The sequence below is a fragment of the Oryx dammah genome, unplaced genomic scaffold (assembly GCF_014754425.2).
Source record: "Oryx dammah isolate SB20612 unplaced genomic scaffold, SCBI_Odam_1.1 HiC_scaffold_1, whole genome shotgun sequence".
NCBI lineage: Eukaryota > Metazoa > Chordata > Mammalia > Artiodactyla > Bovidae > Oryx > Oryx dammah.
The window spans coordinates 60,295,335-60,323,115 of NW_024070185.1; the positions used below are offsets into that span (position 1 = coordinate 60,295,335).

General features: G+C 33.1%; 1 protein-coding gene across 2 annotated transcripts in view; it reads left to right on the forward strand.

Annotated features, from left to right (window-relative positions):
• Positions 1-27,781, forward strand: part of ZCCHC7 (zinc finger CCHC-type containing 7) — a 243,151-nt gene that overhangs the window by 198,735 nt on the left and 16,635 nt on the right. For both annotated transcript variants that reach the window (XM_040223848.1, XM_040223930.1), the window contains exon 6: positions 11,094-11,129. In XM_040223848.1, the coding sequence (XP_040079782.1) occupies positions 11,094-11,129 (36 nt within the window). The remainder of the gene's footprint in view (positions 1-11,093; positions 11,130-27,781) is intronic.

Here is a 27,781-nt window from a genome sequence, read left to right on the forward strand (position 1 = left end):
ACCATTGGCAAGATTCACATAAACCTCTTTTTTTTTTTTTTAAGATGAAGCAATAGAAAATAATTACAGGCATATATGAAGAATTGGTAAATTAAAAATGGAATCAGAAATAAACTCAGCAAACAAAATAGTAGGAAACTGAGAGAATCCTAATTCATTCTTTACTGTGTGGATACAGAAGATAGAGGAAAAGCAATGCAAAGCAAAATAAAGGAAATTCTGATCAAAAGCGCACACACTTAATATGTGGGAGAAGAAAGGCCCACATCTAGACGTATCCTAGTGAAATTTCTGAATATCAAACAATCATGGAAACAAAAAAACACATTACACAAACACACATACAATCAAGTTTGCATCAGACTTCTCCCATGCAATACCAAACACCAGGAAGCAGTAGAGAAATCTCTGGAGGCTAGAGCAGTCTGAGAAAAATACATGATACAGCCAAGCTATTGTGCATTTGTAAATTTGCTGAAAAAGAGAATAAGCAGCAATGAACAGTGAAATCAGGAAAGTATACAGTACATGTCTGAATACTTCCTCTTAATCTGCTTTTAAACTTAATACTAATTTTAGAAAACTTTCAAAAATTTAAAATCCATAATAATATGGATCATAGCAATTCCAACAAAATTAAAGTTTAACTAAAAGAAAAAATAGGCCATATAACTTTAAAGTTACTAATTTTAAAATAATGCAAAGGAAACTTAAGATAGCAAATGATAGGGGGAAATGGAAATAATAAGAATATATTAAAAAGTTTGAGAATTAAAATAGGACCAAATATATCGATTATCACAGTAAATGAATGTGTTAAATGCTCTTACTAGAGACAAAGACACCAATATCAGAAACCATAAATGAAGTAAAGAATAGACTTAACTTTAAAAAAGCATTTTATCCAGAGACCATTAATGAAGCTGAATAGCAAACCACAACTTGAAAAAGATTATTATAAAATATATAATGGGATAATTACATATAATATAAAAAACTCTTACAGATTAGTAGAAAAAAATGCCTTAATAATGGTACTCAATGTTAGGTTGTGCTAGAAAAGTACATTTAAATAACTTTTTTTGAGTTAAGTGATAGATGTTTGCAAAGATACAGCTACAAGAATGTTCATCTCAGCATGCTAAGTTGCTTTAGTCATGTCCGACTCTGTGCAACCCTATGGACTGCAGCCTGCCAGGCTCCTCTGTCCATGGGATTCTTCAGGCAAGAATACCGGAGTGGGTTGCCATGCCCTTCTCCAGGGGATCTTCCCGACCCAGGGACAGAACCCACATTTCTTATGTCTACCTGCATTGGCAGGTGGGTTCTTTATCATTAGAGTCTGGGTTGTTTGTAATAATGAAAATTAGAAACAATTCAAATATTTAAGATTGAAGTATTCCAAACTGCTTATTGTAGTTACATCAAGAATTATAGGTGAAGGTTTTTAAAATTTCTATTGGTCTTTATTTTCTGTTTTTATAATGAGCATATATTCATTTTATAATTTTCTTGTTGTTAAGTCTCTGAGGCATTCCCAACTCTTTGTGACCACGTGGACTGCAGCATACCAGGCTTCCTTGTCGTTCACTGTCTCCCAGAGTTAGTTCAAATTCATGTCCATTGAGTAGGTGATGCTATCTAACGATTCATCCTCTGATGCCTCCTTCTCTTTTGCCTTCAGTCTTTCTCAGCGTCAGGGTCTTTTCCAATGAGTCAGCTCTTTCATATCAGGTGGCCAAAGTATGAGAGCTTCAGCATTAGTCCTTCCAGTGGATATTCAGGATTGATTTCCTTTAGGATTGACTGGTTTGATCTCTTTGCAGTCCAAGAGACTCTCAAGAGTCTTCTCCAGCACCACAGTTCTAAAGCATCAATTCTTTGGCACTCAACTTTCTTTATAGTCCAACTCTCACATCCATACATGACTTCTGGAAAAACAATAGCTTTGACTAGACAGACCTTTGTTATCAAAGTGATTTCTCTGCTTTTTAATATGCTTGCTGTCTAGGTTTTCATAGCTTTCCTTCCAAGGAGCAAGCATCTTTTTTTTTTTTTTTTTAATTTCATGGCTGCAGTCACTTTCTGCAGTGATTTTGGAACCCAGTAAAATAAAATCCATCACTGCTGTCACTTTTCCCCCTTGCATTTGCCATGAAGTGATAGGATTGGATGCCATGATCCTAGTTTTTTAATGTTGTGTTTCAAGCCAGCTTTTTCACTCTCTTCTTTCACCCTTATCAAGAGGGTCTTCAGTTCCTCTTCACTGTCTGTCATTAGAGTAGTATCTTCTACATAACTGAGGTTGTTTATATTTCTCCCAGCAATCTTGATTCCAGCTTTTGATTCATCCAGTCCAGCATTTCACATGATGTACTCTGCAAATAACTTAAATAAGCAGGGTGACAATATACAGCCTTGTCATACTCCTTTCCCAATTTTGAACCAGTTGCTCCATGTCCAATTCTAACTGTTGCTTCTTGACCCGTATATAGGTTTCTACCTTGAAATTTAAAGTGCACTATTCTATTGCCTCTTACAAAGATTTTAGGAATAATATGGCAAGTAATCTTAAGTATGGTAAGTAAGCCAATCTAGTCATCCTTTTTTTCCTTTACTAATAAATTTACTCTTGTTTTGATGTTCAGTTTATGAATATGTGTAGGTTTATGTAAACACCACCACAACTAGGATACGAAACAGTTTTACCACCCTGAAAAACTTCCTCATACTTTATAGTCACACCCTCCCCTCATCCTTAAATTCTGGCAACCATTAATCTGTTCTCTATTACTATAGTTTTATCCTTTTGAGAATTTCATGTAAATGGAACTATACCATTGTAAACTTTGGAGACCAGCTTCTTTCACATAATATTTGAAGACTCATATGAGTTACTGCATGTATCAGTAGTTTGTTCATCTGTAATATTTGATTTTATGGATGTATTGTAGTTTGCTTCTCCACTGAGGAACATTTGGATTATTTATAGCTATTGATTATCACATATAAAGCTGCAGGGAGCATTTGTGTACAGTCTTTGTGTGAACATGGTTTTCAGTTCTCTGGAGTAAATTTCCAAATGGAGATTGCAGATCATATGATAAGTGTATATTTAACTTTATAGGAAACAGCTGTATTGTTTTCCAGAGTGTCTGTACAATTTTGCATTCCCACCAGAAAAATGAGACTCTCAGCAAAATGAGAGTTCTAATTGCTCTCTATCCTCACCAGCATTTGTTATTGTTAGTATTTTTTGTTTGGGCCCTTTAATGGTTGGATAGTATCTATCTCACTGTGGTTTTAGTTTGCATTTGCTTAATGGCTAACAGTATTGAATATCCTTTCATATGCTTGTTTGTCATCCTTATATCTACTTTGATGAAGTGTCCAGATCCTTTCTCGACTTTTAATTAGAATTTTGAGATTTTTTTTCCCAATATTTAGTTGTGTCTTTCACTGGAAATGTGATATCTATAAAGTTTCTCCTAGTTTATGGTTTGTTTTTAATTCTCTTGACAGTTTTTTGGTTTTTTGTTTTTGTTTCTTGTTGTTTTGGCAGAGAAGAAGTTTTTAAATCTGGTGAAATCCAATTTATAAGTCTTTTCTTTTATGGGTCAGGCTTTTGGCACCATTTTCAAGAACTTGTTACCCAACTGCAGTTAAAAAAATGTTCTCTTGTATATTCTTTCAGACGTTTTATAGTTTCATGTTTTATATTCCAATCTATGATGCATCTTGAGTTCATGTTTGCATAGTGTGAGGTTTAGATCAAGGTTAATTTTTTTACACATGGGTAATCACTTATTCCCTATTTTTTGAATAGACTATCTTTTCTCCATTGAATTGCTCTTGTATCTTTTTCAAAGATTCAGTGATCACATTTGTGTGAATTGATTTCTGTACTCTAAATTCTCTTGTGTTGTACTTACTTAGGTATCTGTTCCATCACCAATACCACACTGTCCTGATTTCTCTTTATCTTTATAGTAAGTGTTAAAGTCACATAATTTGATTCTTTAAACTTTGTTCTTTTGTGAAATTGCTGTAGTTATTCTAGTTCTTTTCGCTTTCCATTTAATTGTACAGTGAGTTGTCTGTACTTACAGAAAAATCTTGATGGGACTTTGGTCGATATTGTGATCAATCTGTAAATCGTTGTGGGGAGAATTGAGTCCACTATTTTTAGTCTTCCAGTCCATGAACATGGTATATATACCTCACCATTTATTTAGATCTTCTGTAGTTTCTCTTGTCGGAGTTTTGTAGTGTTCCATATACACAAATCCCTTCATATTTAGCTTTATACCTAAATATTTCATCTTCTTGTAAATGGCATTGTTTTTTTATTTTGGTTTTAATTGTTATTGCTTGTATATAGAAAAAAATTTGATTGAAATACTCTGGAATGTTTGCAGTTATCTCAGGTGGTAATATTATAGGTAGCTTTTATTTTTGTTGATATGTATTTTCTATTCTTATAGTGAATATGCATTACTTTTATAATGTTTAATATTATTCTTTTATTTAAAAAAAAATTTCTAGGGACTAAAACTAGTAAAGATTCAGAAAACACTTTTGAACCTAAAGGATATTACTTGTGTACTTGACATGTCCTGGATGCTATAGGATTCTTAGAAGAAGATGAAAAGGAAATTTTCCTAGGAAATTTCTGGGAGAATAAACTGAATGACAGGGCATAATTATAAATCAAAAGAGTATAATGTGGTTGACTAAAGATGAATTAGGATTATTTCAGTAGTTTTAAACAATTAAACAGGTATTTCTTTGTAGCTGTTTCCTGTGATGGACTTTGTGCAGTTGGTTTATAAGGAAAATTCTAAATTTTCCTTTTAAAATCATTTTACCTTTAGTTGATCTCTTATTAATCTATTTTAAAACTTTTGGTGCCTACTAGTGAGCTTAAGGAAACGGTGGTATAGCACCTTTGAGAACTAGTTTACAGTTATTCAGAACACAAGCACCAATACCAAAGGGGTAATGAAATCAGCTTCTAGCAGTTATAATTAAAGGATGTCATCAACATAGAGTTTTAATTGTTTTTCAGGGGATGTTTTGTTTATTTGTTTAAAAATGGGAGATCTCAGTTTGCTGAAAGTTATAAACAGTTAAGATGCTAGAGAACAAGAAATAAAACTTCTGTCTTATCTTGTGTACGTGGATTATAGGCTGGATAGGTTACCAAAATAATAGGGATCTAGACCTCTAAAGTTTCTCCTTCCTGATACCCACTTTCCTCGCCTTCAGGTGATAGATCTCTGGTTACTATAACAAAGAAAGGCAAGAGGGAAAGGCTGGTGAGGAAACTGGCATTGTTATTATTGTTTAAACATTGTTGAAGAAAGGAATCAAGTAAGCTTGAGTAACTTGAAGAAAGTATGTCAGCTTTGAGACTGATGTAGAGGAGTACTTTTGTTTTATACCACTGATCAAAATATTTTAAGGTTTTTTAATTCCATAGCTTAACTATAAAGTACAAGATCAGCTCTATCTGATCAAATATTCTTTTCTATGTATTTTCAAACAACTAAAAACATTACTGAGGAGAGCTCAGTTGAATATAAAAATAAGTACTTGCTCATAGTAAATGGTCATTGATGTTTCTGGATTTTTTTTTCCTATAAAGGCCACAAGCAGCTAAATCCTAATAAAATCTGCATTTTTGATTTGTCCTTTTGAAGTTTTTTTCTATCTTTATCAACAGCTCAGTAAACTGAGTTTCTGCTTTCTCTCTGATCTAGTCACATCCAAGAGTTGACCATTACGCAACAGATTTCACTTACTTCAGGTACCTAATTGATGCTCATTTCCTCATGATCAATTATTGCATCAAAAGTATGGAGAGTGCCAAATTGATGTCATTATAGCAATAATTAATACAATAGAGTGCTTGCTATGTGTCAGGCATTGTCCTAAAGACTTTATGCTTATCTTCTCTTTAACCATTACAGCAGTCCTTTGAAGAAGTACTGTCATCCCCGTTTTGTCAATGAGGAGACTGAGATATAGAGATGTAACTTGCCTGCAATAGTAAATAATAGAGCCAGGATTTGAATTCTACCATTTCATCATGGAGTCACTGATACTAGCCACTACCTTATCATGGTTCATTTTACTGGCTCTCATATTGTTTACTTTTAGCTGAAACCTAGCAAGTATATATTATAAACATTATCAACTATTTGTAAAATTAAGTTATGTTAGTAGTCTAGAATCATAATCAAGAAGTCTCCAGAAATATTTGTGATTCTCTGAGGTGAAATTTTTTAATGAAAATATAGTTGCTTAAGGTAATACAATGTAACATATGTATTATTTATTTTTTGGTTGATTATTTTGATGTAACTCTATAAAATATAAATGTTATATTTTAAAATAAAGCTGAAATGTAATCTACTACTGACAAACTTGATGCCCTCCTAACTGCACTTAAGTTAGGAGGAAAATACCAAAGAGAAACTTCTTTGAGCAAAAAATTAGGCTTGTTAGTTTCCCTGATGACAGAGGATTAAGAGTATAGGGACTGATTAAAATTTGACCTTGTATAGGAAGATGATTTTATGAAGTCTGGTTCCTTTTAGAAGTAGCTTAGAGATGGATACCAATGCATGGCTTTCCATATTGACTGCTAAATTAAAAAAAATTGTATGGACTCTTTACACACTGCTGCATATATCTGTTGTATGATTATGACTCTTTATCATGAATGACAAATCTTTATATAATAATATAAAACTATTAAAATATATAATAAAACTATTAAAATTTATCTTGAATTTTAATTGTATATTTCTATGATTTCAGACCTTGTAGGAATCTTTATGGAATTTTAATGGCAGGCTAATGCCCAAGATATTCTCTTTAAAATATTCCACATAGAAAAAATTCTTTCATGTATATTCAGAGTACATACACAATAGGATATATAAGTATTTTATGTTTCTGAGAAATAGTGTATATACACAATGACTACCAAAGTCTGCAGACTATCAGATGACTTGATAGCTGTAATTATATGAAAAGCCTGCTGACAGAGCTCCAGAGTAGAGGCATTTTTTTTTTAATGTAGGTACCTAAAATTACGTTAATGTGCCTATGGGAAAGTTAAGATAGTGGTTGAGTTCAGAGGCTGGCGTGCTTTTCTTCTGATATCTTCTCATTCAGCAACTGTTAAAACTAAATTATTCTCTTTTGTTTATGTTATTCACCATCAATGAATATTGCTTGTTTTATTAAATCTTTTGTTTTGCTGCAGTGACTTGAGGGAGCCAGCTCCTAACAACAGAAGCTTTGACAAAGCACCAGAGGATTCTGTTAAAAAGTTGTGTTTCGTAATTGTAGTTGTCGTGTCAGAGCCTAACTGACTTGGAGCTGAAGGATTTTTGTGAGATGAGTAGCTGTGCCAGCAGGGACCCAAGTCTCCTGGGCTGGCCGCGCTCTCATTAAGATTTGCCGCTAGCAGTGGCGGTGTTCAGCATGTATGTGACGTGCATTCTGTTATTGTATGCTTGGCTTGTCAGCCTGCAGCTTTCTGACACTCACTTATGTCACTCTTTATTCAGAGAGGAAGAAGCTTTTGATAATTTGACAAGACAAGCTCTTAAACGATCTAGGTCATGGCCTTCACTGTCTGTGATTGTGAACATATTTCCTGAAAGCCCTGTCACTCATCACAGCTACATTTTCTCCCGGGGAGCCACAGGCCTGTCCTGGTCTCTTGTCAGCTCATACATTTTGGTTATTCATATACCAAATACAGTAGTGGGGTTTTTTTCTTCCCTTTTGCAAATGCTAGCATGTTAGTAAGGCTAATCCTTTCTCCTGTGCTGTGTTCCCAGCAGGGCTGCGTTCAAGGGCTCTCTCTAGTACAAGGCAGACAACTGGCCAAGGGGAGCTGAGGAGGAGGAAAGGCCGCTTAGTGCTGTTTTTGTGTTTGTTCATTGTTGTGGAAATATGAGAACTGGTGGCAAGGGCCTTGTCTATTGAGCACTTGAGTCTTGGTCTGCTGTCAGGGGCTGTTTAAGATTGAGTGTTTTATTTTCTTTGATGTTCACATTTGAGAATAGGGAAGTGGGAATTAAACAACAGATGCACTAAGCCGTTGTTCTAGTAAAACAATAATTAGCACCTGATAAAATTCAATATGGGTCGAAATGCACAATATAAACTCTCTCAATTCATCTGGTGTGGCAAACTGTCTTGATTCATCTTTGAATTTTATGAATAATAACACTCAGTATTCATGTATGGTTTATTATACAAAATACAATAGAGGGGAAAACTAGTTGGGCAAAAGTTGGCAAACACTGCAGCACACTGCTAAAGCAGATGTACAAGTACACTTTGTGTGCTTTCAGTTGTGGGGCTTGAGGAGGCCCTTTGGGTTGCCATCCATCTAAGTGCCAGTTAGGTGAGATCACCAGGACAACCAACAGATACAACTGTATTTTAATAGTTTGTTACATTTTCATCTTAGGTAAGTTCCACAGCAGACCAGTCATTCATTTTCTTTATTTTTTTCTGGACTTTCTAGTTCATTCCATTAGCCTTTATATCTCTATACTTCATTGTAAATATTTTTAAATAAACATTTTTAAATGCTCCAGTTGTAATAGTAATCCTCTTGCTATGGAATTTACTTCATTTTATCTTAAGTTTTCCATGCAGTATATTGGGTTGGCCAAAAAGTTCATTTGGCTTTTTCCATATGCTGTTTTATGTGTATGCAGTATATAAATATGCATACTCTGTCATTATAAAAAGAAAAGAAAAATATATAAAGTAGCTTAGGAATGGTAAAAGAAGTTGAAGCTACAGCAAGCAAGAAACATTTATATTTTAAGAGTTCATTAATGAGACATAGTTAACATGTCATGTATCTAGAATTAAATATACTTACTTTATAATGGCACCCGTTTTAAGGAAAATATTTCTTTTACTTCTTTTAACCTTACATGAAAATATATAGAAAATGTAAAATGGAACCAAGTATGGGAAAGTTGAGTAAAAGTACTTGTGAGATAGTCAAGTAGGGTTTATAAAATTGTAACAGCATTGTCTAATGAAAGAAAAGAAGTTTCATGTCTCTCAGTACTAATTTTCTGTATCAGGCATCATCTTCATATACAGTACAATCAGATGATTGTTCAAAAACCAAGTAATTCTTTTATTACCAAATTGCTGCAACACAAGAAAAGGTCACATGGTAGAGTGGCATTCTGCCAGAGTATGACAACTCAGTGATTGCAATTTTTCAACCGTATTATTCTGAGGACATTGTGATAATCAAGAACTATCCATAACTAATGTATAAATAACTGCTTGCTTATCTCTACAGTAATCCAACTCAGATTATATATACATAGCAAAAAGCTTATGATAGAAGGTAGAAAATGAATATTTAAGGGTATCTTGTACATCAGATCTTTGTGTGTAAATATGTTTATAAAAATATGTGTGTACATATACACACACACATATATATATGTATATATATATACACACACACACATCTGTAAGAACTTTACTTTTGTATCCTACAAGTTTGCATCTGTTGTTTGGTACTGTTTGGTACCTAACAGAATCTTTGCCTTCTGAAGCTACTTTTTACTTTCTAATAATAGTTTGCTTTTGATCAGTGTTGTTCATTCAGAGATTACTGTATATAAGTGGCTTTTTTTAGTTAGACACCTTAGTTTACATGAATCTGACATTTAAATTGGAAAGTTGGCCACTAATTAGTCTAATTTGCACACCTTTCTTTAGAAAATTCCATTGGATAGTTAAGCTTAAGATACATAATGGATAAAATTTTCAGTATGATTGGAACATACGTACTTTTATCACTAATGATGGTATAATCAATAGAGATTTTGCCATTCAAAAGTTATTTTCTGAATTATTGCCATGCCCATAATATTTTAGATTGTATGAATCATCTTTGTTACCTTTATCACTACCCTGAAAAATAAAGAGGAATGACAAATTAGGTAAAGAATTGTTTCAAAGATTATAAAGGTTTAAAAAAGATATAACTCACTCTTAATTTTATGTATGCATAAGTATATGTATATGTTTGTGTGTGTATATATATATGTGTATATATGCATTTTTAAACAAAAGCTATAAATTCACATCCACTTTAAGGATTGCCATTTACTTAGCTTGGTAGTTTAATTTGTTAAAATCATTGCTATCTTATAGTTATTATTGAAAATATTTTTTGTTTTCAACAGTTCTTTTTCTGAGACAATAATAAACTGATCAACTATTCATGAAGAACTTAGTTAGAAGATGTGTCTCTTTAACAGAGTCATAATTTAAGCGTAAGGAAAGATTTATATGTGTGTCCATAAGGAAGTATCTCCCAACTGGTTTTTGTTGCTGTTGCTTTTGTTTGTTTTGTTTTGTTGTTACCGATTCTGGTTTCAGTAAATCACTCTTTTACAAAATTATTGTGGTTTTATTGAGTTTTTAAAGTTATATCTCTATAAATGTATCAATGGAGAAGACTTGACTTTTATGGGAAAAGGTATAGAGTATAGATTCTTAAAGCTGTCTTTTGTTTTGCTTTTTTAGTTCTTTTTTATGTATTTCACAGAGTATAGCAAGTGATTAGGTAAAACATCAGAAATATATAACTACAGTGAAGTCTTCTTAAAAGTAGTTGCTATTAAATTGTTTTCTATAATATTACCAGGCTTCAAAATGTTCTTTTAAAAGGTGTACTTGGTGAGTCTTATTGATTTTTGAACACTGCTGTTCATTTATCAGTTTAACTGAGTTATGGCTCTTAATCACATCTTAGTGCCCAAAACTTCTAACCTGAAAAGAAAAAAAGAGAGAGAAAACTTTGTTACTGGCTTTCTGACAATGGCAGGGAGTGTGTTAAACCAGTGTAAAATTCAATTAAACTGTCTAGCCAGGTTTTTGAAGCTGAAATGCAGACCCTTTCTGTTAAGCTTCTTATTTTCCTGTGACCGACACCGGTGGATGCTGGGTTATGCCAAAACCAACAGGCTGTAAAGTACCTTGTTTCATGCTCGCAGCTGATCAATATTTTTATTTTCCAGGCTTGCCCAGAAATCTGGAGGCAGTATCACCTAACGGTGAGTAGAAACACCTTTTTTATTTTCCCCAAGACCTAGCCTATTTACCCTTCGCTGAACTGTTGACCATAAAATATAGACAAGCATCTTCTACTGGAAGATAATAAACATCTGAAGCATTTTTGTACTGAGAAAGAAATAATATACTTTTTCTCTTCTCCCCTGCCCACTACTCTGTCCTTTATTTTCCAGTTCTTGAAAGATTTTCATTGTTTTTTATTACTCACATCATTTAATGATTACATCATGGTATTTCTCAGTTTTCCTAGATGACATTCATTAAAGGGGAAAAGTATGCTAGGAGCAAAAAAGAACAGTAGCAATCCAGTGTCTTTAAAATGTTGTATTATCTACAGTCCACAAGCATACTATTCACACTATGTTCCATTATAATTTTTCTGGCTTTACCGAAAGCTTTACACATTATATTTTAGTGAAGCTAGAAAAAACTAGTGTATCTTTCACAGAGAACAATTCAGCTGTCATATCCTTAAGCCCTTCTTGACTTATTCAAAATGTATAAGTAAATATCTTCTTTATACCATTCAAGTTATTTAATTCTTTGGTTTCCTTTTACTATGATTTTAGGCCACGTAGAAGCAGAAAACATAGTCTGCTGTGGAATCAAATTGACTAAAGCTCAATATTACGAGTCAGTTTATTTTTAATATTTAGCTTAAATAATTTCAGTAATTCACCATAGACCCACTAGTCATTTCTTTTAATATATTAAATATGTTGTGCTGAGCAAGAAACAAGAATAAAAATTACTCTTGTACTTACACAGTTATGCAGTATATTTAAAAGCAGTTCTTTAAAGTTTAACTTACTAAAAGTTTTTTGTTTGTAGGAGGACATAGTAAAATAGAAACGGTAAAGTTTTTACAAAGCATGTCTTCTTTCTGCTCTCCTCTTAAGAAGTAAAAACAAACCAATAAGTCGACTCAGACTATCAGTGTGCCTGTTACAAGCCCCAGAAGTACATCAGGTGGTTTGTTTTCACATTCTGTTATCACTGTTTACTTTGTTCAAAGATTCTTGGTAGAAAGCTGTAATTCCTCTACTATCCTCAATCCCAAATTGGGTTTCGTTAAAATTCTTTAGTGGTATCCCCTACTCAAAAATAAATACACACACATGTGAGTGAGCACACACACACACACATATACACACATTACACATATATGTTACAGATATAATGCATATGAACACATTATGTTTGTGTATAGGTAGCAATATTTTTTATCCTAACACACTATAGTGAAATTCTTAGCCTAAACTTAGCTGGAATCGAGTCATGTGTTATACTTTTCACTCTTTGGAACTGTATAGCAAGTTTTCATCAGCATTTTTATTAAGTAATAGCCTAATGTATATGACATTGCATTAATTTTCTGTTTTCCTGTAAGTTAGAGAATTCCAATCATGAAAACTTGAAGTGTAGGAAATACTATTTTAAAACTATTCTTTTCATTATTTGCACCTGTTATTTTTTTTATATATAACTATCATAGAAGGATAGAAATCAATGTTTGGTATAACATATATTTTAAGGTTTGTTTAATATTGTAGCTTTTGAAAAACATAAATTGTAAAAGGAATAGTTTAAAAAAAGTAAAAACAAAAGGAATTTGCCTTTGGAGAAATCACAGTATATTCTATCTGTAGGTTTAACAAAATCATTTTGAAAAGTTTGTCTTAAATCTGGGATCATGATTAATTTTTCAAAATAATATTGAAATAATTATCACAATTCTAAATTATCAAGTTTCAATTAATAAGTAATTAAGTGTTAGTTTCCTGTGTAAGCATAAATGCAAAACAAATATATTTATAATCGTGTACATCAACCCAACTAAAATAATTATGCATATAGGCAATATAATCTATGCAATTAAGCAATATTTAATCTTGAATAAAGGCAAGATACATGATGAGTTTAGTCATCTTCAGCTCTTTTACTAGGCGATGGACTGCCATCTATTGACTCATAGTAGCCCTCACACATGAATGTGGCATCAATCAGGGCAGTGACCAACTAATGAAGCCTAGGTTAGAACTGCTATTATATAGCCATTTAAAGTAATCTTCTTAAATTTGGATATTTCTACATATAATCATTGATTAATTTATTTTTCTAACCATAACATGCCCATTTCTTATTCAGAATGAACTATGCTTTCTTTTTTGAAGGAAGAAGTGGATTTGTATATCTAGTTTAGAAATGTTTACATTTGAGAAGTTTTTGATTGTGTTTATCTGACTGCCAGTCAGTGAGGATAGAAGGATATTTACACAATCTAAAGTTTAACTACTACAATTTAATATCTATCCAGGAATCACTTTCTTTTAAAAAAAAATCTATAGGTTAAACATAGTTTTATTTCTCAAACACACAGGAAAGATGGTAGAGTTGACTGGTTTAAATGAGCCTGTGAAATCAAATCAGAAATTCCTTAAAATACATTCTAAAATAAGAAAATTAAAGAAATATTTACTATTTTCAGTAATTTCATGAGAGGTCAAATAAAGTCTCCTTTATAACTTATATCTGAATAATAGCTTTTTAACCAGACTTGACTAGACTCACTATATTAATAAAGAAAAAAGAAATAAGACCATCATCCTAAAGGGTGCATCCTAATAAAACTCTTGGCACTACATATATTTATGTGTATATATGTCCATATTATAACAGATATTTGGCCATGTCATTTTTCTTTATATATTTATTTAGTGGCTATAAAATTACATCTTATAACTTAATGACTTTAGATTATCAATTTGTAGATCTGCATGGGAAAAAGAATAATATATGATTTTTATTTCACAGTTAAATAATTTTTCTGAATAGTTTATGTATTTACCTCCTTCAAAAAATGTTTAGAAAGTTTTTAAAATCTTCAATAATATAGCACTGTTCCTGTATTTTAATTTCTGTAATATTTTCAGATTTTGGTAAAGCCTAACTTTGAATATTGTTTTTCATCTTGCAGATAACTCATTCTAGATTTTTAAAATTTCCCTCTTTAACTATTCAAGAAGGAAAGTCCCTTCCCCCATCCCCTGTCATTTCTAGTCTCATTTATATTAAAAATCCCAGGCCAAAATGGCCACCAACAGAGTTTTACAACCAACAGAATTTTTAACTAGTAGAGGCTATAATTTGACATGTTTTAGACATTTTGTTAATCTTGTTTTTAATCTACTTACTTTAAAAAGTAACCAAGAGTTTGCTATTTTGGGGGCAGATGTATTAAGAACCAAAAAGGACAATACATCTTTTATGTTTAATTTTGTGCTTGGATTTCTTTGTGTGCATTGTTAAAATGTATTACAACCTACTACCTTTTATTTTAACTAAAAGTTTTAAACAGGAAGCAAATGTGACCTTTTTGAAAGAATTAGGTTTTGAGTGTTTCTTTATATATAATGTTTGAAATACCTAGAATTCAAAAAGCAAAATACTTGCTCTCAGGGACATGAACAGAAGGGAATAGCTTCCCTGTCTTCCTTTCTAGTCTAGGAAAGGCTTGTGACCTGCGTTTACTAGTAATTAATAGTAGTCTTACCTGAACTAATTGAATACCAGAGTGTATCTTATGGACCATCACTAACAATATCATTTCATCTTGCCACTTAGTTTTCTCTCCTTACTTGAAAACATCAATATAGAAATGTGTTCTTTGGATTTTCACAGTATGGAAATGGGAGTTTGAATGTTACTCTCTAAAACATTCTCTGCCATACATTGAATAGGCAACCCTAAATGCCAACAGATTCATTAACTTTAGAACTGTGTTTTATAGTCCAGAAGGAAGGACCAAGAAAGTGGAATTTCATTATGAGGCAACAGCTATACAAAGGCATTTATCCTGGAATTGTGATATCAGTTAGGGTGGGTAACAGTTTTCTACCTGGCTAATATTAAAATGGAATATATTTTAATTAACTTAAAATGTGAAAAAAATGAAGAGTTAAAAGAGATTCAAAAAGTCAGCCTCAAGCCAAAACCTTTTCTTTTCATGGACAAAAATCTCTCTTTTTCTCTTTCTCTCTCTTCATTGACTGTATATTGGGAATCCTAAATCTCCTGATGAGAGCTTCTTGGCTACATAAACAGAACTGTAAAACCCACAAGAACCCCATCCACACAGCAGATATCAAGTGCTAGGACTTTGATTTTTCTTCCATGTATGTGTGTCTGTGGAAATAGAACTGGTTACATACTGTGTTTTAAAATATCAGATACTTCCAAATAGAGTGAGAACTAAGCCTCATTCTATTTTAGAATTATTTAAGTCACCTTTTTCTTCATACTTTTTTTTGAAGCCTGGCATACAAATTATCACAAACTAAGACTTTATAAATTCATTTTGGAGGCCCTTATTTTGGTCTTTCAGTTCACTTTGCCAGCTTCCTTAAGAACTGGGAATACTCTTGTTTAAATTGTAGGGCTTTTTCCTCTATGTCTTGAATCACTATGGTTAAGTGTTGTTATTAAGATATTACATCTCTGTAAAATTTTTTGGAGTTTTAGTTTTTATTAAAATGCCCTTAATAATACTAGAACACTACCATAAATGTGAATGTACTATGCTCTGAGGATTCAGATGGTACATGACTGTTTTGTAGTACCTCAGGGCCATCTTTCCATTGTAGTACTAGAAAATAAATCATGCTGCTTTCTGTTTCAGGTTAGCTTTGATGTCTGAATAAAAAGAGTTTTCTGAATAAGCATTGATGACTTATTTTCTAATATTCCATTTTGATAGCAGAAATAGAAAATATATTTGTACAGTGACCAAAATTTTTAAAGATTTTTTCAAATGGAAAATTTATGTGAGTACTTTAATATTTACTTAAACACTCACCTTGTTCTTAAAGAATTTAGTGTCACCATTTTGCTAATAATTTTTTAGTTCAACCTAACCATGTTTTGAATTTAGTATAAAAGATAATTATGACATTTACAGAGTAGGTCAACTGATTTTTTTTCACTAGCATGTTGGACCACATTTGCTAGAACTTATCATTGGAAGCAATTGGAAAATGCAATTTCAAAGCAAATGAAACCTGGAATTATCAATCTCAATAAATGAGATTCATTTAAAAATAAATACAATTTGCCAAATCATCAAAAAGCAATTTTCGAAAGCTTCTGTAATAGGAAGGGGGAAAAAGGTGAATGTTGTAAATTATAAATGCATATGTTATTTTTACTCTCACAGTGTTTCATCAGACCTCTAGACATTGTATATATACAAACTTATTTTTGAATTTGAGTAGAATAAATTATTTAGATTTGAATATAGTTTATTTCTATTTATTAAAGCACATGAGAGAGCCTTCATATTTTTATTTTGTCAAAGGAATATTGAGGTGTCATCTCCTTCAGTGAGAATGCCCAACTTACTTGATTTCCAGTATTTTAATGCAAAAATTAGTTTGTTTTAAATGAGGAATCAATATGGCATATTTTGAGTAGTTGTTTTAATATATTTAAATAATATCAAGTGCTTTATGAAAATAATTCTAATATAGATTTAAATGTTTCAGAAGAAATGAGAAGTATGCAGCATTCACACAATTTAGAAAAGATTCTTTATAAATATTTTGTCCAGGAAACAGCTGTGTTTTTGTCATTTTCTAAGTATCTTTAATGTCCTAATCACCCATTATTGTGATTTCTGGTTTTTTTAGGTAGTGCATGTTGCTAATAATAAACTAATTGAATCTTAAGCTCTATTATAAACTTCCTTTCTTCAACTGACAAAAAAAAATCCCTGTGCTGTTTGTATGCCCCTTAGTGGCTGGGAGCAAAGTCTATTACATATAAGACATATATTTACTATGTGGGCTTCAAGTTTTACTTCCATTTTAGAATTTTAAAGAAATACCTGTTGCGGTTTATATTTTCTTATCTGTTAATAAATGTTTCTCCTAAAGACTATAGAAACATGGAAAATGGCCTTTGGGCTTTTTGCTACTCTTTTTTTCTTTTCCTTAGTGTGTTCACCTTTATACTTACAAAGGAATTATAGTTAGGCAATTTCTTCTTGATACTTAAATTTTGTTGCAATTAAATCTCAATTTCTAAGTATTTATAATTTTAGCATGTATAACATTTTTAAAATATTTTCTTTCTTCTCCTTAAAAAACATACATCATTCATATAATCCCAAAGAAGACTACATTGTGTTTTCCTTTGAAGCTCTACACTTTGAAATATTGTTCCAAATATGACAAAAGCCAATGTAAGCAGAGAGCCTGAGAATTTTCAAGATTCATGAAGTTTAATACGGCACAATAATACCTAGCTTAATAATAAATTAAAATTTAAAAATCTGAAATGTTGAATGCTTATTCTTTGTCATCTTAAATACACGTTAAGAGTATAGAATTATTAGGTAGGACAGTTTTAGCATATTTGAGTGATTATTTTTCATATGTGCTTTGAACGGGTGGTTCATGCATTCCTTAAATATATTCCAGGTGATTGAGTTTGTCATGATCTTCTCTGGACATTTCAATACAAGAATAAAAGTATACTGGACCAGTGATATTTGTAGTAAGCATTCCTTTTAGTAGTGATGCGTGTGAATGACATGGTAGATTACGGTAATTCCTAACAGGTCTTAACTATTTAGGAATCGATTATTCACAATCATGATCAACTATAACTTTTAAAGGTTTTGTTCAGTCATTTGACTAATCTTCAGGAAAAGGCTCCTGAAAGAACCCCTTGACTTATTGACATGAATAATCTCTCTCAATTAGTGTTATATTTTCTGTTACGATATAAGATACAGTTGTAAACTTAGGTTGAATTAAGTTTAATATTTTTTTTTAATTAATTTATTTATTTATTTTTAATTTTTACTTTACAATTCTGTATTGGTTTTGGCATAGATTGACATGAATCCACCACAGGTGTACATGCGTTCCCAAACATGAACCCCCCTCCCCACAACATCTCTCTGGGTCATCCCCGCGCGTCAGCCCCAAGCGTGTCATATCCTGCATCAGACATAGACTGGCATTTCGATTCTTACATGATATTATACATGTTTCAATGCCATTCTCCCAAATCATCACACCCTCTCCCTCTCCCTCTGAGTCCAAAAGTCCGCTATACACATCTGTGTCTTTTTTGCTGTCCTGCATACAGGGTCATCATTGCCATCTTCCTAATAAGTTTAATATTTTAAAAGCAAAATCTCTTAAATTACTATAAGTTAATGGATTGCTGATAAACCCAGATTTTAGACTTGGAATTCATTTGCCATTTGATCCTCACATACCAGAAAGTCATGAGAGTTACATTTTTGTACATTTGCAGATATTTTCTTCTAGCTGTTTTGAGTTCAGCAGTGGTCCTCCGAGACCAATAACTCTGGTTTTTTAGAAATATCTAAATTATTATATGAAGAAAAATGCTACATGTTTAGAGGACAGTTGAGCAAAAATATTTTTTTTAATATCTTTGGAATTAAAGTAGATCTCCCGCTCAATTGGTATACCAATAGACTACTAGATCACATTTGAAAAACAAGAATTATTCACTAAGAATGTTCAGAAATCCATATTAGCTTTGTAAAAAGGATTCATTGTGTAAATCAACTGTTAATAAAGCTATCCCAGTATTTTAATTCCTCTTTTTCAAAACTCATACAGAATTAACGTTTAAATAGATTTTCAGGTCACCTTTATAATTTTGTAGTATATTGATGTCTATAAATACCAGTTTTATATAAATATTGTTCCTTTACATGTATTTGTGGATTATCCCACATTTCTTTTCAGTTAAGGGAACTAAATTTTGGATTGTTCCTTAACTATATTTATACAACAAAATCTTAATACCCTCATTCTTAAATCACTCACATTTCATTTATTTGTCTTTATACCATATTCCTTCTCACATATTAAACTCTTTAGAAAAATATACTGTAAAATTGGGGTGAAAGGGCAGGCTTATTTCTGAGGAAATTACTAGGAAATGTTTTAATCATAATATAGGGGAAAGAATGCCAGCTTTGGGATCAGACTTTGGTTTAAATTATAACTTTCACTTACTAGCTGTGCAGACCTAGTTAAAATATTTCCCTTTTGAGATCCTCAGTTTCTTCACCTGAAAAATGGGTATATAGCCTTCTAGGGTTGTTGTAAGTATGCTGTGAAATAATAAATGTAAAGTACTTAGCACAGTACCTAACACACAGCTTATGTTCAACAGCCTATGTCCAATACAGCCATCCCACAGATGACTCACTCCTGTAGAAATAAAACACTGAACTCAGATTATGTATTTTCAAGTCTTAATGACCCTTTTCATGTCTGTCTCCTAAAAATGTTTCCTCTTTAGAGCTGTTGAAATGAAATCCCCATAAGCAGTGTCTTTTCTTAAAATTATTTATCTCAGTTTTCATTTTCTAGTTATGTTCATCTTTTTTAGAAATATAGGTAACTTTTAATTAAATATAGCAGATTATTTTCTTAATTTGATTTGCCTAAAAATCATTGTAAAGACTTTTTAAGAGTAGATCACAAACATATTTACTCCCTCTCTTAGTGAAAATGATGATATAGAATGTGTACCATTACAAAGATAAAATGGTGTCATTTTGAAAAAACACATTGTTAATAAATGTATAATTCTTAAGTGGTAACATCAGTGTCATCTGAATATAGTTATCTCTCATAAGCAATTATAATACTTTCTACCAAAGCTAGAGAGTTTATGTTAATCAGATAAAAAATGAAGCAAAATAGCAAATCAATTTTTGCCCTTCAGGTGAAACTGCTTCCTGTGCCTTCATATGACTGATGCCAGAAACCAGCCTGATTTCACAGCAAAATATTGAGTTATAAGAGCTTGGTCAATTGTTCTGAAGACTCCCACCCATATTCTCATATAGGTCCAGCAGAAAGGACAACAAAAAATTAAAACACTTCCTCAATGGATGTGATTGATAGTCTTTCAAAGAGCATTCCTATTCCATATTCTTTATTTTAGGACAAGCAGGAGCTAAGATGGAGCATATTGTAAAAGCATTACTTCCCCCGCTTTAAGCAGGTACTTACTGCTGTGGAATTCTCTACCTTTGTGGCTGGTGGCTAAGAGTATTTCAGTAGGATAAGCATGGGTGGGCTATCAGCAGGGGAAGAAGTATGTGTTGTAAGTCATGTGAAGTTATGACAAAAATGAGAATCTTGGGGCTTATTTGGATCCCCTGTGTATTAGCTAATAAATATAATAAAGCTATGGTTCTATTATTCTACAGTTTTTCAGTGGGATAGTTTATGTGCAATTATATGCAAAATATATAGGCAGATTTGAATATGTTAAGCACTGCATGTGGTTGGAAGATGTATATTAATGTGGTTTCTGTGTTTTATAATCTACCCCAGTAAACATTCACATAAAATCAATGGATTCACACATGTATGTGTTCTTCTCTTTCCCTTCCCCCCACATCCTGTCTCCACGCCCTCCTCATCCCTCCACCCTTCATCAAAGCTTGTGGTCCTTTTCCATCCGTGTACTAAAAGGTTCTTTGTAAACCAGGCCATTTGTCCATCATTGTTTGGGGTCCAAACAGTGGTAAGATACCCTGTCACCGATCCCTCGTGCTATGAATGGCAGCTCCTCTCCGGACAATTGGCGGAGGGGCCGAGAAATATTCCTGAGAGGATTATTTAACCTTTCAATTTAGAGGGCACAAAGCCCAGCTGATTAATGAACTTTCTGATGGGCGCTGATAAGCGGATCTATTTCTTTATTTCCGCTAAAAGTGATTCCTTCTCCTGTCCATATTACTATAATCTTAAACATAAAATGTGGCAAATAGATTAAAAAACAGCACTAAAGAGTTTATCTGCCTGGCAAACTGAAGGAGCTAAATTAAAATTGGTAATGACAGCAGTGGCTCAGCCTCATATATGGTTTTTAAATGCACTGTGTATTTTGAAGAGACTTATTCTCCAGCACGACTGGTAATGACTGCTTTTGGTGCACAGTCTGGGGCTGGCTTCTGTTATCCCCACCCCACCCCACCCCCCACCCCCCAAAAAAAATGAGTTGTGTTATCTGGATGGCTGCAGACACATACGCATCCCCCTTTCTCACTGCATGGGCAGACAAGGTCGATAGCATTACAAGGTATTTGTGGCAGTGCTTGTTTCAGTTTTCAGAGCTGCCAGTTTCCAGGCGGATTTGAATTACAAAAGAAGAAGCTGGCATGAAAATTGAAAGGTTTTATCGGCTGGTCTGAAGCCTCATAGCACATTGCTTATTTATGCAGTCCATTTGCACCAGGAAATATAAAAAGGAAATACATTTTTAAAATAAGGCCATAAAGACCCAGATATGTTTAAGATGGCAAATAAAATATAGATACCTATAATATCTTTCCAGGAAACGATTTCACTTAATGTTGCACATTACTTCAGAAGAGCATTTATGTTGCTGTCATAAATTTGTGCGTTTGTGTCACTATGTAGGTAGTCTCTGGGGATTAAGAAAGAAGCCTTTGCTAACTTACTTTAAAATTAAAATAGACGGAGGGATAGCTCTGCAGTTTGAGAGCTACATTGGAAATATTTAAATAGGGTGGTAAATTAAACTTAAACTAACATTTTTGCATTCCATGTAAAATTAGCTATGGCCCAGTGAATAAATGCCACTGCCTTTGGAGAAAATTGGGATGCTTTTTAAGCCATGAAGATTTGGAGCATTCAGAGGGTAAATTACTGTGATCCTTACTGTCTTGCATATGTTCATTGTTCTCTGCTTACTGAGGTTTTCTTTTTTGTTGTTGGTTTTTTTAGGGGGAGGTCAAGTAGGGTTAGAATGTCATTTACAAAGGGAAAAGCCATAAATTAATAAATTTAATAGCTCCTTATAAAACTTATGCTTCATTCATTTTAGTCTTCAAATATATTGTCTGTTAGATTTTGCCTAACACTTAACATTGTGAATATATTATCTGGTTGGGAGTTTTACCAACTGTTTACCTCTGTCCTTATTACTGTAGTGTAGTTTTGACTTGAAAAAGATACAGTCAGGTAATCCCTTATACTGTAGGCTACATAAAATAAAGATATAAGTATACAAACATACAGTACTTCAAGGACTTGAATACTTAATGGTCTTGCCACACTGGTTATTTGCCGCCTTCAACCCATTGGCTTATAAAACTTAAGAGTATCCGAAAGAGGGGTAGGGGGGAAGTTATGTGTACATAGGAAATTTCAAATCAAATTTCAAATCAGAATAAAGCAACACACTTTATTTGCTACAGTTCAAATGAACACTGTTTTAGAATTCATCTTCCAATAAAGCAAATTGCTCTATTATTACTCTCCGCTTAACCATGAGAGATGCAATTTTTTTTTTTTTTTTGCAATTTTCGTTTTCACCAGTGTCTGGTACCTTTCTCATGTTTTCATGACCTGGACTAATTACTTCATGTAGTTTTTTTTTAACAGAGAAAATATCAAAAGCATACACGTCTGCTGCATGCTAATGATGTGCTGTACATTTTTTCATGAATTTTCATAAGGATTTTTTCTACGTAGCATGTGTGGCTTAATGATGTAATCACCCGATAGACTAGAAAATGCTCCAAAGGAGACGTTACGGTCTGTTGTGTACATAATACATGTTTCAAAAATCTGCCTAATTAAGGAATTACTCAATGGATTGGGAATCTGTTGGGTACATGACATAGTTTTTTTAACACACAGAAAATACAGGTATGTCATTATATATGGTGCTTTTAATGGAATTTTTAGGATATAAGGGAAATTAATGGCAATGTCTGATGGAATACAGTTGAATTCTTTTTTTCCACTGAGGAAAAACAAAGCTTAAAAATCTTCATGAAGGAAGCTTTGTTTTAAAATAATTTCAAAGCCTTTAGCTTGAGAAGAGACTTTGTTCCCAAATCTCTCACAGGGAAGTAATACTATGAATATTTGTCAGAACAGTATGCAAATAGGTTTCGTTCATACCGTGGGTGGAGTAGACCTGGAGTTCAGGTTGCTAGGTGTGAGGGCCCACTCCAGAGAAGCACTGAAAACAGAGAACAAGATACTAGCCTTTATAGGATAAGCAGTTTTGCCTTTTCACAGACTCAGCTTTGGTTCAGTTCACTGCAAAGCTATTTGCCCAACTTTAAAGTCTTTCTTTGATTCTTTTAGGCACCAGCTGTGATTTTCCTTGAATGTATACCAGTTACTTTTCTGTTGGCATTTATTTTGTGAACAACACCAAAGGAAAGGGAAGGCATCCATTCCCTGACTACTTTTCAAAACCTAAATAAAATACTTAGAATACTATATCTGATTTTAGAGTTGGTGGTAAAAATAATATCTTTAAATTGGGGGAGAAGTATGTTTTAAATTCCAACTTTTGTTCTGTCCAAATGTGAAATTCATGCCATTAGGTCGCTTCAACTAGTGGACTTTGACTATGTGGGCAAGCTTTCGGATTGTTGGAACATTTCCTATTTGATTACTTGAGTTGGATATTTTAAAATACATGATTATTGGAAGGAGGCTTGAGCTGTTAGTTTATTAAAAGAATAAATTAATTGGAAATATTTTTGAAAGAATAAGGTAGTTCTCAAGCATGAAAAGCATAATTGATTTGAGAGGTGTGTATACAGATGTTCAGGAGGACTGAAGCTAAGCTCAGTGCTTTACTCAGTGTTACATTTGGTCATGAATATATTTAACTTCAAGCACTTAATGTATTTGCTTTTTAATCTATATTCATATAACAAATTAGATTAATAAAAACATAGTCTAATCTTTAAGCATATGTATGATTATAAAAATAAGTCTATTTTGCATTCACAGGAGTAGAAAATTCCCTTTAATTAATGAAATTGATTGCAGATCCTATATAGTAATGAGCTTCAACTAGATACAAGCCCTCATTGGATCAAAGTCAGTCTAGATAAGGGCAGCCCAAGGTCACAGAGGGAGATCCCCAGCAGGTTCATTTGCATAAAAAATTACTGTTAGAAATAGGATACTGAGGCAGCTCTGGCGTTTTGATCTCTTGGCCTTTGTCATGGAGATTCCTGGTAGTGAAGGGAGTAAGGCCAGTGTCCCAGATAATGATTAACTGTTTTAATGGCATTCATTCATTCATTCCACACTAACTACTCATGCAGAAAAAAGGGTTATGTAAAATGACATTAGAAGAAAATCATTTGTAATCGTTGCATCGGGCTGCACTTTGAGGAGACATTAGGAGTAAATCCGTGGCGTGGTAGGCTTATGCTTTATCTTCTGATATTTACTGAGTTTACTGGTGCATGAAAAGCTTTTAGCAAGAATAGCAGATGGGATGGACCTTTCATAGGTAATGCTATCTACCAGGTTATTACTTCTATATATTGATGGTAAAGTAATCTCCAAGATATCACCCTACAAATACAGATTATTTAAATGTCTGTAACCAAAAAAACAAAAACAAAACTGCTTTCATAAATAGTTAATTTGGTTATCCAGTGGGTCAGTCTTTAGGTAAATCTTTTAACTTTAAAAAAAGTTCTAAAAAACTACATTCATTCCCTTGCATTTAACTTTTCGTCTGCAGTACAGACATGTATGACGGAACTTTGAACTTAGAGCTAATCAGTTGACACATTCTGCTTTAAATTGGACCTTTACCGTTAATTAAAAATAAAGACATGCTCCAAGGCAGAAGTATTGAGTAACAGATTTCTATTTCTAACACTTTAAAGAGCTGTAAGATTTTTGTTAGGTCATAGTATGAAAACTTGTCTACTGGAAATCATTATTGAGTTTTCAGTACTGTATTTTCTAATACAGAAATGTTCTCTAATTAGGTAAGATCTAGGCTGATTTCATTCCTATTAAGTCCTAGTACATGATAGCAGCAGATACCATTTGTCATGTCATTTACTAATTAATTATTGCAAAAGTTTGAATTTCCATAGTATGATATAAATACTGTTGCTATTTTTGTTATAATAATAGAAGTTTTTAACTAGTGATATTATTCAGATGAATGAACATTCAGATGTTTGCACTTCATCCAGGGGCATAAATGAACAGTGGGACTAAATATGAAGATTTTTGAATGAGATTACTTTCAAAATAAGTGTCAACATTAAACATGATTTCAAAATCTTGATTAGAAGGATTTCTCTGTTCCTGATACTATGACTGATTCCTATTCTCTTTGTATTACTAATTCCTTCCTGGTTCTGCCAGAGTACCTCACTCACCCTCAAGGTGAAGTATGAGAGTTTACGAAGCTGTATTAATTTTTTCAGCCTTTTTAATATATCAAAGCATAATTTTATGAGTTCTCCCTTAATGACACAAAAAAATTAATATTATTTCCCAAAGTATCCAGACTACTAAAAATAACTAAAATGTATTGGATGCTTACACATGCATTATCTGATTATTAATTTATTAATACTTAGTGAACTCCTACTATACACCTAGGCCTGTTCCAGGAGCGAGGGTAAAACACTGAACAAAAAAACAGACAACATCCCTGCAAGTTAGGGGACAGGCAAACCAAATAAGTAAACAGTACAGGTGTCAGATGTAGTGAGTACCTTGGAGTTTAAAAAAAAAAAAAGTAGTGAAACAGGATAGGGAACACCAATTGGAGGGAGCTAGCAGTGTTAAATAGGGCGGTCAGGGGGGCCTTACTAAGAAAATGACATCTGAGCCAAGACTTGAAGGAGGCAAAGGAGCTTAATTAACCATGCTTGTCTGGGGGAAGAGTGCTACAGACAGACAGAGCAGCATTGGCACTCTTTACAATTTCCTCAAACTTAAGCAATAAAGTAAACTCAGAAATTCTATTGAGCTTTTGCTGTGTATCCTCAATCAGTAGCAGAGTTTCAGTATTCATATCTACTTTAAATAGTTTTATTGGCTGCATAATTCATTGTCACTTTCTAAAATTTTGGAGGCTATAACATCTATTCATTCACCAGGTATTTATTGAGCCTGTGCTGTGTTCTAGGTGAGATATTGGGAAACTTTTTTTTTTTTTTTTTTGTCAAGAGCCAGATAGTAAATATTTTAGCTTTGTAGGCCAGTCACTGGTCTCTGTCATAGTTCTATCCGTATAGCATGAAAAGCAGCCTGGCTGTGTTCCAATAAGACTTGACTTAGGGACATTGAATTTTGAATTGTGTATAATTTTCACATCTTATAAAATATTCTTTTTTAAAGATTTTTAAACTGTTTATTTTTTCTATTCTAAAAATGTGTTTTTTATTACAGACCTCTCTCCTAAAATGGATTTAATATTATTCCTTTCTAATTTTTTCTTTCTTTCAACTTCACTGAAGTATAATTAAATTTCAGTAACCATCACATATTTAAAGTGTACAGTTTGATCAGTTTGGATATATGTATGCAAATCTGAGAGGCCATCAAAATGTATTATTTATTTATTAATGCATTTAATAAATATATTATTATTTTTGGCTGCACCATGCAGCATGGGGGATCTTCATTCCCCATCCAGGGGTCAAACCCGTGTCCCCTGCAGTGGAAGCACGGAGTCTTAAACACTCCCAGTGGTTTAAAAGTGCTAAACCATTTTAAAATGTTAAAATCATTCTTGGGCCATACACAACAGGCAGTGGGCCAGATTTGGCCTGCCAGCCATGGTTTGCCAACACTTACTCTAGAATCTTGGCATAGGGATGCAGAGTGGACTATATGAAGATCTCTGTCCTTAGCATCTCACATTCTAGGAATAGGGAGGCAGATAATAATGAATAACCAGTTTAGAATATTAAAGGGTGACATAGGAAAAGGGGATCCAGAGCACTGTGGCCTCTACTCTGAAAGGAAGTGACAGGAATGAACCACTGAATAGTTGTGTTGTAGTGTGACTTTCTTTGTGTTCTGTACTCCCAGGGAGAAGCCAGAAGTATTGCAAGGGGTACAGATGCCCCTGCATATGAGGAAGTCCCTGCTTGTATCCATACCAGTCAAGTCAAGTTCCAGTGTCTGGATATACTTGCTAATTTGGTTCTCATTAACTCCGCTCATAATTACTTCCTTATCCTTCTGCATAGGATTTGAACCAATGGAACCTTTACTCAGTGAAATAAATATAAGTGAGAGTATTTTCCTTCTCATGAATGAATCTAGAAATCTTGGCTCAGAGATAAATTGTCATGTATCTACACAGACATAGAGAAACTTTTAAACATAGATAAGTTTTCCAGAGAACATTTATTATTTGGGGGATGGATTATGCTATCATTGGTTATAGTCTGTGCTAACAGTCACTAGTTAGTTGTTGAGTACCTACCATTAGCTTCACACTAGCTTCCCGTGCCACTTATATCCAATGCTTTTCACCCTCATTTATGATCTGGTCCCTTTTCACCTCTAGAACCTCCTTTTCTCCCAATTTTCCTTCACCTACCACACTTCCAAGTTACAGATATTTTTCAGATACTCAAATATAGCAAGCTTATGCTCACCTCAGGACTTTGCACTACCTGTTCCCATGCCTTAGGCCTAAAATGCTATTTCCCCAGTCATCACATACGTGGTGGGGTTATTGTGAGAAATGACCTTTGCAGTGAGCGTTCCCCCATACTCTGAGTCACCACCAATGACTC